General features: G+C 34.0%; 2 protein-coding genes across 2 annotated transcripts; one reads left to right on the top strand and one right to left on the bottom strand.

Annotated features, from left to right (window-relative positions):
• Positions 1–3,516: 3,516 nt before the first annotated feature.
• Positions 3,517–7,635, bottom strand: LOC107031901. The gene is made up of 7 exons (XM_015233404.2): positions 6,978–7,635; positions 6,769–6,849; positions 5,887–5,961; positions 4,627–4,671; positions 4,448–4,537; positions 4,233–4,334; positions 3,517–3,954 (listed from the first exon to the last, which is right to left on the bottom strand). Exons 1-7 carry the CDS (start codon positions 7,470–7,472, stop codon positions 3,772–3,774), a joined length of 1,071 nt encoding a protein of 356 aa, XP_015088890.1. The 5' UTR covers positions 7,473–7,635; the 3' UTR covers positions 3,517–3,771.
• Positions 7,636–9,416: 1,781 nt separating this feature from the next.
• LOC107002491 (serine/threonine-protein kinase STN8, chloroplastic) lies at positions 9,417–13,463 on the top strand. The gene is made up of 4 exons (XM_015200537.2): positions 9,417–10,228; positions 10,951–11,124; positions 11,913–12,317; positions 12,608–13,463. The coding sequence occupies exons 1-4, from the start codon at positions 9,641–9,643 to the stop codon at positions 12,941–12,943; spliced, it is 1,503 nt and encodes a 500-aa protein (XP_015056023.1). The 5' UTR covers positions 9,417–9,640; the 3' UTR covers positions 12,944–13,463.
• The last annotated feature ends 134 nt before the right edge of the window (positions 13,464–13,597 follow it).

The raw sequence follows: 13,597 nt of genomic DNA, 5'->3' as shown, positions 1-13,597 counted from the left end.
TCGTGTGCTATAGCACACCATTTTTTGGGTGATCCGGATTTCGACGTCAAAAATGCCAACTTTGCACCTGTTTATTTGCTTCACAGCCTTGATCAAACTTATGAGTGCACCTAAAATAATTCCTGCATGTTTTTATTAAATTCAATGTAATTTCACGTATATATAACGTCTAAAATTATATGCAGGTCTTATTCCTATCTTATGAGAAGTAGAGTGAAAGCTTTTCTCGAATGGTTCATTTATGACATTTGTTAAAAATTTGTTTCATCTATGTCATTTCAATGAACAAATAATGGCATGAATCAACATTTTCTCAAAAGAAAATGACATAGACGAACCAAACTTTTTAACAGATGACATAAATAAATCTTTTTTTCAAAATTTGATAATATATTTAGAGCTTTTTTCATAATTAATTAAGATTTTTAATCATATGCACTGGTTATAAAATTCTTTTATACCATCTAAGTTATCTCTACTTATATTTGTAGCAGGTTATTTTATAATTACACATTCCTCATCATAAGAAAACTTAATTACCTATAAATATCATTAGAGTGATCTAATAGTATTGAAAATATTTAAAATATATATATATTGTTAGGTCAAACCTTGGATATATAATCCTCCTTATGTCACTCTTTTTCTTTTCTTTTTATTATAAATTTTAAAAGCTTTTTGTCCCTTTAAATTCTGTTGAGTCAAATAATATCACATAATTTGAGACGAATGAAATAATTACTTTCTATTTAAAAATTCTTTAACTAATTTATATATGCTTCCTATTTTACTTTTAATAACATGCTTATATTCCTCATTCTTTGTTGTTAATTATAGCCATAGAAATATATCATACATACTTCTTTCAATCTTATGTGATATCAAAATAAAGACATATTGAAACAAAAGAAGGTATAGTTTTGGTATGAGAATGTTTAAATTTTTATGTTAAAACTCTATGTTCAATCAAACAGAATCGTAATATATATAGTAAAATATAATCACCTTCTCTTGTATCGTCCTCTTCGATCTTTCAATGATGAAATCTTGCAACTATTACTTGATGAGTCTTCATTAGAGCTTAGTATCGATAGTGTCGCACAAAATGAATTCATTATTTTTCAACCAACATATATGCATCTTCATCATCTACTTGATCTACATGTTTCTTTAGTATCTCTCTTAGTCGACACGTAAATTCCCGGCCACGATTCAACTCTACTATAATTTTCTCTAGATCATATGTTTTGCTTTTTAATAAAGACGACTTCATATTATTATTTTTTTTGTTTGTTTTTATAAAACTCTATTGAGTATTAGATGAGAGAGCTTTATATATACACAAAAGGGGAAAAGATTTAAATGAAAGTTGCTAGGAAAATTCGTTCTTAGCTTGTGGAAATACAAAGCCCACGCGCACTGATTGAGATTGTTTTGGTTGTTAAATGTTGTTTGTCTTTGTCTTTTTGACTATTCTCGTGTCGCTTGAAATTCAAATAAATTTATATTTGTTTGTAACTTTTTTTATATATCTTTTAAATATTTTAGATTGTAATTTATATTTGTTTGTAATTTCTTTTTAAATATTTTAGATTGTCAATTATTTGTTGTGACTTGTACTATTTTTACGTAATTTATAAAAAATATATAAATTTTATTATTTAGAAAATAAAAATTCTATGAATAAATTCTCAGGTAAAATTAAATCATTTGACTAGTGAAAAACGAAATGTATCGCATAAATTAGGATGGAAGAAATATTTTTTTCATCCAATTTAATTGTTTTGCTTTTTTTTTTTTTAATTTTTTAAAAATAAATATACTAACACTTTTCCAATCTATGTGATACTGTTCTAATTTCGAGAGTCAAATAATTTACTTTTAGCCTTTATCGGAGGGAAAAAAAATAATGTGGGGTCACTTTTATCTTTGCATGGAAATGGGTAGAGAATTAGACACACGCGCTACAGAGAGCGTCAAGGTACTACGCGTTTCTACTGACGTATGCACATGCTGTCACTCTAATGTCGTCAGCGTCACTAATCACCTTTTAATTGACGTTTAAGAATAGTTAATTAGTGGTTTAAAGTTAAGCATGTAAAGTACAAGTTGAAGGGTGACACTTTCTTATCCTTGGACCCACATTAAATAAAAAAGGTTTTTCGTTTCAATTTACATGAAAGTATTATAAGTATAAAATTTAAATAAAATGAAATTTTTTGAAATTTATATTCTAAAATAAATGATATAAATTTATGTGGCTATATGAAAGAGAAAAATGTTGAATTTGAAGTTAAATTGTTAATGTTAAATATGAAAAATATATTATTATATTCTCTTATTTTTTTTAGATGGATCAAAATTCAAAATTAAAAAAAAAAGGAATTGTCTTTGCCTGATAAGTGATAATATAAAAATGACCTTCCTTTGTCTTAGTTCTTTGGTTTTACTACATGTTTCCTCCACTAAATTCTGAGAATTTTGATGGTGATTTGGATCGACTAGAGCATAATTAAATAATTAGCTAACATAATATTTCTTTCGTTTCATTTTATATGGAGAAAAAAATTATAAATAGGGTGTCAACACAAATGTTGTGCATTTTTCAAGCATGCTATTAGATTGAAGTTCAAGCTCAAAAAATTACTAAAAGATATCTTTTGTAAATATATGAAAAAGAAGACTATTATATATAAAGTATATATTCCTTCCGCTTTAAAATACTTAGTCTCTTTTAACGAGAGTCAATTTGACTAAAGTTCGTAGCACTGGAGTGGATAAGTGTTTGTGATTTGTGAATAGTGAATGACCCCTTTGTAGACGTTAGAAAATAATTCAACAAAAGAAAAGAAAATTCCAATAACTTTTAAGCCACTAATATCAGGATAAATGGAAGAAAAAAAAAAGTCATGGAGTTGTTGTCCTATAATATAATTCAAATTCTTCTGCATGGTTTAATTATATTGTTTTTTTGGTTGTTGTTAGTATAATTAATTATGTCCTTAATTTTGAAAGAAAAAAATATAAAGTTAGAGTGGTTAGCAATGGACAAATGGATGGATTTGGGCTGAAGTAAAACGGATAAAAATAAATCGATCAATATATTATACAGGAAAACAACTCAAATATGTAATCAAATTTAAGAAGAGATTACGTCATCAAAAGTTTGATTTATTTATCGTTTTCATTTGAGAAAAGGTTCATCCATGCCATCATCGGCCACGTCATTAATTGATCATGTTTAAAAAGGAGAAAACGTTCAAATATGTCATCCAACTTTGAGAAAAGACCCATATATGTCATTTCATCTATTAAAAGTTTTGATTCATCTATGTCATTTTAGATAACAAATAAGGACATGAATTAACCTTTTTGTCAAATGAAAATGACATGGATGAGCGAAATTTTAACAAATGGCATGTATGAGCATTTTCTCAAAGTTCGATGACATATCTGAACTTTTTCTCGCTCTAGCAAAACCCATGAAAACATGAGCGGGTCAAGCAGGTTACATGGTTTTGTGACAAATTTGCACCCATAGCCCATAGGCCATTGTGTCAAAAAGATTCAAGAAGAAACAATAAGTACAGATAGTCACTTTGGTCATACAATTAGCTATATGAACTCAGAGACTGTGTTAGACACTGTACAGATAACAAGCCTGGTGCCAAAAAGGCAATTATTTCGACACAAGGTACCAAAACAGACTCTCTCTAAAAACATATACCCAAATGGAAACTTGTGATGTACATTGTGGAGAAATGCAGCAGATTAAAAGAAATCCATAGGAAGGTCCCAATCATCAGCAAGTTCTTTCAGTTTCTTCCTTAACTTTTTTCCTGAAGATTTTTTACGACTTCTGCTATACTCCGGCTTAGCACATGTGTTTCTTAAGTTGCTATGATCTTGCATTTCATCTGCAGAGTAAGACATGTTCTGGGCATCCCATAATCCCTGGTCAATGTCATTACAACATGGTTAGAATAGTTATCATTTCTGCCATCAAGCAGCACTAAGTCTAACTATGGCTCAATCACATGAATCGGTTTTCCTAATCAAGGAAAAGAGGGTATTTTGGTAGGGTGACGAATTCGTCATCTGACTTGGTAAACTCAAAAGTCTCAAAGTACAGAAATTCATAGGCCAGCACAGGCAACTTCGAAGAAAAATACCAAAAGGGAAACAGTTACTCCTCTAACATTGACTAATCGACTATGAACACTCCAAAGTACCTTAGTAAGTCTCTGTAGGCGTGAGGCTGCAGCTTCATGAACAACGATGGTATCGGATAAAACATCAACCACATCCTCAACAAATAAACCGTAGGTGCTGACCTGATATAACCAAGTTCAAGTGTCAAGCACGCAACGTACTACTGACTAGAATGATAGATAGGAGGAGGTCACGAAGTAGCTGCATAAAAGAAAATTCATTCGTATTAACCTACCAAGGTGGATGGTATTATGGATATTCCCAAGGAATCAAGCTCGAGATATTCTACTTCCCCTGAGTTAATATTGAAAGTATAGCCACGAACCTACAGAAAAAATAATATTTGTTTCAGATAAAGTAAGCTATTCAAATTTAGAGTAATACAGATACGGGAAAAATGAAGCAGAGAATTACCTTCCCAACATTTCGTTGACGTGGCGTTACAACGTTGTACCCCACCTGCAGAATAAATGTAAGAAAAATAAAGAAAGAAGCAAGTGCCATACTCGAAGAAATAAGAAAAACGATGGGAAAGAAAAGATAAATAATGAGAGGTGGCAATTCCATAAGCATGAAAGCATTTTTTCAAATATTCAAGCTAAAACCATGCAGATTTTGAAAAGACAGAAAAGCCAGGGAAAGATAAATATCTGAGTTGATCTCTTCACCACTGGGGGAAGAGCAAAAAGGATGGAATACAATATCATGCCCAACACCCGTTCATAATCCACACTAGACTATGCAAACACAATTAAAAAAGAAGGTATATATATATGTAGTTGTTGGTTCATATATATGTACAAGCTGTTTTCATATACATATAGCAGAAATCTATAGAGAAAAAATAAAAGACACAAAACCAAACTGAATATTTATCATTTTCTTTCAATGTACAATTGGTAATTCAAACAGACATTTTCAACTTAATCCAAGAACCGATATTCCAGAGGTAAAATTCATTTTTAAGGCATATCTATTCTCCTTGATGCCTGAGCTGTGAAGGAGGCTCATGTTGTTGACCAGAGAAAAGTATCATAGTGCAATTGGTCAGGGAAGTATCCTTTACTTGTGGATCCTTCATCTCATTTCCATTAATCCAAAGAGTCTAGGAAGCTTTCAATGGGAAAGGATGAACTCCACAAGTAAATAACCAAATTAATCTCTGCCAGTAATAGTGTATACTCATTTGTTTTTCAAACTTTATTTTATTCCGAAAATGTCCTGAATGTTCAAAACTAAATTTTTATGTGCTCCATTCACCTTACAACCCTAAAATGTGATCAGTATGCACTCGATTCATTGCTGGTAAAAGTTTTTCTTTAATCAGTACCGCTGGTAAGAGCTCTACCAGCAGTATTCAAGGGCAATATTAGAAAGAAACTAAATATTGAATTTTTCTTGTTATAACTTCAATTTGAGTTTCTAACATATTCAGGTTTTATCCATAAATTGCCTTAAGCTCATTGTATCATACCATAAAATAAGGAATGAATTTACATCACGACACCAGATATACTTTAGTAGCGTCTATATGATGCCAAATGAGTTCAATGGAAAAGAGAGTTTAGTTCATAGACACAGTTGGTTAACTGACCAGGAGCATGGAGAAATCTCCCAGGTACTCCGGGTATCAGTAATCCACATAGGAAACCAGCAAGAAGTGAGAGAGTATACCAATGTCTGCAGTCCAATAAGCTTGAATTCATTTTCCATCACACTCTCATCTCCAACAAGCACAACATCTCCTACCTGAATTGAATGTTGAAAATACACAGTTAATAGAATCATAATCGATAAGAAAGTACCAGGCAGATTAGTTCACTAACAGTCCAGGATACACAAAAAACAAATTTTGGAATCAGAGAAAGGTTGAAAGCTGAAAAGCTCATAAAGGTACCCCTAATACCAAACAGATTAAGGTGCATAACTTCTACCTCATTTGGAAAGAATTTCAGGATGTTTTGATGAAGTGGTTAATTTTAAGTAGTACATCTTAAAAGGAAAATCTCTTAAGCTCCTTTAAGGCAAAATACTCTTTTAAGGTTAGGTTCAAATAAAACAAAGCAGCAAAACCTATATTCAGTCATGCAATATTGCTTGGTCGGCCTTAAGCCCATTGTCCAAGATCAACCCCCCAACCACAGTCCTCCACCACCTCACAAAGCCCAAGAGGGAGTTAACGCCGTGTCTCAGTCCCAGCAATCATTCTGGAACTAATGTTATATAAGAATATTTGTTTCTTTTCTTTTGAACAGGGCTATAGTTAGCAGAATTAGGATGTCTGAAAGACTTGTACCATTATGGAAAAGCATCTAAGAAAGGTGGTATCCCCGAACTGCAAACTCTATTCTTTAAACAAGTCTAATATTGATGATGAAGTTGTACAGGAAGTAGGGAAACTATATGCAACCAAACCTTGATATACTCTACAAATGTCAGATTAATTATCTAATTCTATGTTATACCAGTAAAGATACAATCTGAAATGGTTGAATCACAAGCTTGAGATAGAAAGTAGGCATTTGAGAGCTACAACTTTTATGTGCATGAGGTTACCTGTTTGACATCCTCCAGCAGAAACTTTTCCCCTTCACCAGAAAGTAAGTTTGGCCTCACTTCAACTAGGATAACAATCCACTGTGGAAAAGGAAAACAGTACATAAATCCGAAGATAACACTTATTACACAAAACAAGTCTCTTTAAGTCTCAAACAGCAAAAATTTAGAAATTGAGTAAATGGAATTCTAAGAGTTGTGGAATATACAGAATTTATGTCAACCCAAAGCTGCGACACAAAGCCCAAGCTGAGAGCAGACTGAATACTGATCACTTGCTTCGCAATCAAATTCGATCTTTTCATCATTTGCTTCTTCTTCCGCACAATTCCCTTTTCCAACTCGAACTTTTCTTTCACTGTCTCCTCTGCTTCTCTACCCAATTCAAGAAACCCAACCCCTCTATCATCAATTCCTTTTCTGGGACTCGGAATCTCCGCTTGTTTTTCAATTCTCGAAGCTTCAATCACCGGAATTTCAGTTTCTCCCTCTTCTTTTAACCATAAATCATCGAAAAAACCATACCCATCTGAAGTACTCAACTTGGGTATGCTCCTTTTCGGTTTACCAAGTGCTAAATTGCGATACGAGTAAGGAGTACTACCAAAACCGGGTGGCGATTTGTGGGTCAATTTTGAAGTAGTAAAGCCAAATGAAAACGAAGAATGAGGAAAGAAAGTAGTAGGAGAAAAGCAATTGCACATAGCGAAATGAGGGAAGTTCAATTTTCAGCTAAAATCTGATCAACTCGTCGGTTTTCATGGCGATTCTTCGAGTTCCTGCAGTTATCGCCTCTCCGGTATCTCTGACGTGTCCTTAATATATCTACTTTCTGGAGAATATTTTTTTTAAAAAAAAAATCCTGGATTATTGAAAATAAATAGAAATATCTTTTGATTTATTAAAAATGGCATAGAAATACGTTGTTAGCAATTTTGATTTTTGAATTTGAATCTCAATAGATCACGATAATAATTTTTTTATTATTATTAATTTAATTTTTGGTTGATTACCTTTAAAATAAGTGTGTTTGTTTTTTATACAATAATTTTTTAATATTTTATATTGTCTATGTAATGATTTCAAATATCGACATAACAATATTAGGTAAGAAAAGACATAAAAGCACAACTGAAGTTGTTTTGAATTTTTAAAAAGACACCATAACTTTGCGGACATCTTATTACCCCTTAAACAATTTTAAAGTGTTGTAAATACCTCATTTTTTAACCATCCTCACTTGCAAGAAAAGAAGTTCAATCACACACCAATTATAATCTGCCACGCATTAATTTTTATTTTTATTTTTCTTATTTTATCAACTTCACTTTCTTCTTCTTTCTTTTTCTCTTTCTTCTTCTCTTTCTTCATTCTCTTTCTTCTTTCTTCTTCATAATCAAATTCTCCACGTACGGCTATTTTTGTCAATTCACTTTTGATTAGTCAACGGAGATCTGAATTTGATATTACTAGTTTGAATTTTTTTTGTGATTCTATTTGTGAATAATAATTTTTTTCAAACTCTAGTTCATATTATTAAAGCATCATTGAGGAAGATGATGAGGTAAATTTGTGTTAATGATATTTGATCTGCCATTAATTAAGTTTAACACATTTGAGGCAATTGTAACCCAATTTGAGGAAGATGATGAGGTAAATAATTAATAAAGAAAATGATTGAAACGTGACACTTTTTAATTAATTTTTGACAGCAAAAGTGGACCTTCACGCGCGTCATGTGCGTGTTCACAAACATGGCGAGAAAATAAATCAAAATGGTCTTTTTACAAAGATATTCAATACTTTTGTGGGGTAATAGGATATCCGCAAAGTTAAGGTGTCTTTTTAAAAATTTGAAATAACTTCAGTGGTGCTTTTATTTCTTTTCTCTATTAGGTAACTAAAATCACATGATCCTTAAATACTTGAAGGAAAAAAATAATTCTAATCTATACATTAGAAGAGTAAGAAAAGTGCATGCCAAGTCTTTTTTTTAAACCTCACCATCTTGATCCAAGAATCGTGTATCAGGTCATCTAAGGCCTCGAGTTGAGGTCAGAGTCAGGATATTATATCATTTAAAGTTTCGAGTTTGGGAACAAGGATCGAATCTTGGTTCCCAAGTTGGGGGTGGGAGTTGGTCTCGATCAAGATTACATTCCATGTCTCGAATCTCAAATTTGGGTCAAAAGTTGATTCGAGTCAAGTCTCAAGTTTGAAGTTGGGGTCGAGAGTCAATCCTAATCAAGGTCATTACCCAGTTCTTGATTCCTAATTCGAGAGTAAGATATTATATCATCTAAAGTCTCGAGTTGGGACAGAAGTCGGGTCTTGGATCCCAAGTCAGGGTTGGGAATTGGTCTCGGTCAAGGTCACATTCCATGTCTCCAATCTCAAATTTAGATAGGAAGATTGTCCGAGTCAAGGTCTACTCTCAGGATGGGGGGGAGGGGGGTCAGTAGTGTCTCGAATCAGGGTTGGGAGTTGAGTTTGGGGGATCTAAATCGGGGTTGGCGTGAGATCTCAAATCGAAATTAGGTCCATGATTTGATGGGTCGGGTTGGGTTGCGGGTCGGATCTCACAAGTGGTTTTTTTCTACCAACAAACCATTCATCCTTTTTCTATTAGCCAATAGATGATAATACAAGAATAACAAAACTCTTCCTACTTAGGACAATGATAATCAAATCTTGTTGTCTACAGATAGCATTGTTGTTTCTTCATGCTCCACACATCCATGGCCGAAAAGATAAACCCCACAATCTCCACGTGGACAAAATGCTACCTCTGCTGACACTAACAGTGAAAAAAAAGCACACTTCTTTATAAAACAACGAACCTGCTGCAGCTTCAAGCAAAAAATACTCATCAATGGCGTCACTATTTTCCCCTTCTCCTACTGCTCCAACAACTTTCCATCAAGACCCTAACCTCATTTGTTATTCACCCTTAAGACCCATTTCAAAAAGCTACTATTTTTGGTCTTGCACTAACCATTCCAAGAGAAACAACACCATTACTTGCAGCTCCTTTGTTGATGAAATTCTTGTTAGTTTAGACAATTCTTTGTCTCAATTCCCAGTTTTTCAATCTGGATATTCCCAATTTGAGAAATTTACTGGGGAATTGCCGGAAGAACAGAAATTGGGGCTGTTGATTTTTGCGGGTATTACTTGGATTTACTTAACGGCAAGACCTGGGGTTTTACTTGGTGCCATTGATGCGTATGTTTTGGCACCTATTCAAGTGGGGTTAGATAGTTTGAGTGGGAAAAGGAATTTCAAGATGAAAGATTTTTTGATTGGGGAAAGGTTAGGTGAGGGTTCATTTGGGATTGTTTATTCTGGGGTCATTGTTCCAAAGAATGTAAATTTGGATGATATTGTGAGGAAAAGAGGATCATCAGTGAAATCAGTTATCACAGATTCAAGGTTCAAGGAAAAGGTCATTCTTAAACAGGTAATGAGGTGATTTATCCTTTAAAACTTCTCCATTTATGAGTAATGTTTGATTGATTTGGCTTGCATTAGTTGTATCGCTTGTATGCTTCGTCCTTAAGCTGGTATTCCCAAGCAGCTAAACAGTTCTTTCTGATGTATACCCTGCATTTCATTTATAATATCGGTGTTTGACTGGATGCGAAGATTTAAGAATCAAGAATTACTCTTGGCGCATACCAGAGTACTTTAGAAGTTTATGACATTTCATAACTTAAAGTTGTAGTAAATCAAGAACTTAAAATGACGAGTTTCAAGTACAAAAAGATACGTCCTTTTTTTGGGGAAAGGATTAACAATGAAAGGTTTCATAAAATGGAATGGAAGGACTAGCTATTTCTGCCCATATACTGCCTAACCTTAAAGCTTATCAAGGTTTTTAGTTGTGAGTTTTTTGGTTGTTAATATTCTAGGCTTGATTATGATTAGGCCTTCCACATCATGTTGATTTGGGTTATTTCTTTCCATAAATCTTGACTAGATTATTGTGTATGCTATTTACTTTTGACCTGGATTGTGTCCACCGATCCTCTTGTTTTGTCACAACTATGTAGTTATGTTTGACCACCCTCTTCTCATCATTGTCAGTTCTTGAATTGTTTCTCTCTCGCGTTTGGTTTGTATTGGGGATGTTTTATACTCGTTCTTCCCTAGTAACAATTTAGTTTATCTTCCAATTTATAGGTAAAGATTGGTGTTCAAGGTGCTGCAGAATGTGGTGAATTTGAAGAATGGTTCAATTATAGGCTATCAAGAGCAGCTCCTGAGACATGTGCAGATTTTCTTGGTAGCTTTGTTGCTGAAAAAACTAACTCACGATATACTAAGGGTGAGAAATGGCTTGTCTGGAAATTTGAGGTACTTGGGCAGTTTAACATACTTTTCTCAGCAAAAATTTTCATTTCATTGGAGCTATTCATGGCTTTTGGTGTTTTGAAAGTCAAATACAAGGTCATCTGTCAGTTAGTATTTATCTATTAGACTAGCTGCATGCCTGCATCAGCATATATTGTTCAACATCGGTAGCAATACGTTACATTGATTTCCCAGTAAAAGAAGAAACATAATCAAGATTCAAGGGTGCTTTGATGAGAGGAGCTGAGACCTATTTCTCCATTTTCTGACGTTTGAATCTTCAATGTAATTGTTGTCCAAACCTTATAGACGCCATGGGATTTATGAGAATAGGAACTTAAGCATTCAACTATTAGCAAGGATGTTAGGGCAAAGGCTTATTGGTAACCAGTTGCAATTAGCAGTTGCCATATCCCGGTTTTGGCATAAGAAACTTACCTCGCAACCTGATAGTCTTTGAAACTACTTCTACACAGTCTTCCTGAATCTCATCTTCTATCCAACTACTTCATCTTAAGTTGCAGTCATGGTTGCCTGGAAATGCTATCGAGTATATTTAAGCAGTTCCACTCTCCTCCGTCATATGTATAGTATGTGGAGCCTTCCTAAGTTGGACACAATAAACATAAAAGTCCGCAATGTAATCATCTAATTCGATTTTACTAACTGCCTTGATGCATGCTGTTTTCTATAATTAAATTTGTGATTGCTTTCCATATTTCTGTTTGGTTGAATTGCATAAACTTGTAAGATCGTAGCTGCATCCATAATGTAGGAACTTCATGTGACAGGGAGATCGGGACCTAGGTGATTACATGAAGGATCGCGGCTTTCCCTTGAACATTGAATCTGTCATGTTTGGTCGTGTTTTACAAGGATTGGACTCAATTCAACGGAATGCACTAATTATCAAACAAATCATGCGTCAGATTATTACTTCCCTTAAGAAAATCCATGATACCGGTATAGTCCATAGAGATGTAAAGCCATCCAACTTAGTGGTTACGAAAAAAGGACAAATCAAGCTGATAGATTTTGGGGCAGCAACTGATCTTCGGATTGGAAAAAATTATGTGCCTGACAAGGGGCTACTCGATCCTGATTATTGTCCACCTGAACTCTATGTAATGCCAGAAGAAACTCCGAAACCACCACCCGAGCCAGTTGCTGCACTTCTTTCCCCGTTTTTATGGCAGGTATCCTTCTAATACACTGATTTATATTGCTTGTAACTCTTCCTTCATTGCCGAGGGTCTACCGCAAACCTCTCTACCTTCTCAAGGTAGGGGTAGCTCTTCCTTTACTGTAAGCTTGACATGGAAGATGATTCTATATGTAAGTATAGCAGAAAGGAAAAAAGGAGGATTAAAGCATGTGTCAACTCCATTTACTACATTAGATATTCAGTCTTTTGCCTAAAAATCTGACTATGACGTTGCAGAGTTCAGGTTTTAAACTTAAAGCAGAATAACTCTTGTTATTGCAGCTAAACAGTCCTGATCTCTTTGACACGTATTCTGCTGGAATAGTGCTTATGCAAATGGCAGTACCGAGCTTAAGGTCTACAGCAGGCTTAAAGAACTTCAATAAGGAACTAAATGCAGTTGGATATGACTTGAATAATTGGAGAGAAAGGACTAGGACGAGGCCTGATCTCAGTATCCTTGATCTCGACTCTGGTAGAGGGTGGGATTTGGCTACGAAACTTATTTCAGAGAGAGGTAGACGTTTATCTGCTGCTGCAGCTCTTAGACATCCTTATTTCCTTCTAGGTGGTGACCAAGCTGCTGCAGTTCTCTCAAAACTTCGCTTCTCAAAATAGGAGCACAACTTGATGATGCAAGTACAACACTTTGTGCTTGATACTTGTTTCCCTCCTTGTTCTGCGGATATTCTTTTTGGTCTGAGACGTCTTCTCCTCGTTATTATCTGGAGTGATTGACACTCCATTTGTGCAGTTTGCTTCTTAAGCTTCAAGTTTCTTTTACTGATGAGCAGAGCTGCATAGAGTCGTGAAGTGGTTCCAAATCCGAAATAAAAGAGAAGATGCTAACAGGGCACAGTGACCTGCTATTCTTTAGCTCTTTCTGCTGGATGACATTATGGCCAAAGTATTTATAAGATCCAGAAGGATATTTGCAATTTCCTCTTATTGGTAAGGTAAAGAAAAATCGAAAATCATACACATTTACTTCTAACACTTTGGTGAAGGACAAGAAGAACTTTCAGCTTGTAGCAATCAGTAAGAAATGTATAAAATTCAACAGCTATAAAGATCACCATTTGCAGAGCTGCAAGCAGTTATACTTGTCTCTCATTTATCATATCATTTTTTTTATATATTATTCTTAGTGGAAAAATCTTAATTTTAAAGTTGGATTACGATTTTACTCTTTTACTAAATTTAAATATTATTAAAAAACTAACTAATAAAATGTTAAATAATATTATATGGTGTTAATTCAGATACTCTACT

The sequence above is a fragment of the Solanum pennellii genome, chromosome 10 (assembly GCF_001406875.1).
Source record: "Solanum pennellii chromosome 10, SPENNV200".
NCBI classification, from domain to species: Eukaryota; Viridiplantae; Streptophyta; class Magnoliopsida; order Solanales; family Solanaceae; genus Solanum; species Solanum pennellii.
Note: the sequence above shows the minus strand (reverse complement) of the source record. Positions and strands in the feature narration are given on the sequence as shown.

Bases quoted from the DNA above. Each gene is read 5' to 3' on its own strand.
- LOC107031901 (XM_015233404.2), bottom strand. From the start codon at position 7,472: ATGTGCAATTGCTTTTCTCCTACTACTTTCTTTCCTCATTCTTCGTTT. The intron at 4,672-5,886 runs GTATACTCTCTC...TTTATTCTGCAG, and splicing joins TTATTGGACTGCAGACATTG to GTGGGGTACAACGTTGTAAC. The intron at 3,955-4,232 runs GTACTTTGGAGT...GACATTGACCAG, and splicing joins GCCTACAGAGACTTACTAAG to GGATTATGGGATGCCCAGAA.
- LOC107002491 (XM_015200537.2), top strand. From the start codon at position 9,641: ATGGCGTCACTATTTTCCCCTTCTCCTACTGCTCCAACAACTTTCCAT. The intron at 11,125-11,912 runs GTACTTGGGCAG...TTCATGTGACAG, and splicing joins GGCTTGTCTGGAAATTTGAG to GGAGATCGGGACCTAGGTGA. The intron at 12,318-12,607 runs GTATCCTTCTAA...TTGTTATTGCAG, and splicing joins TTTCCCCGTTTTTATGGCAG to CTAAACAGTCCTGATCTCTT.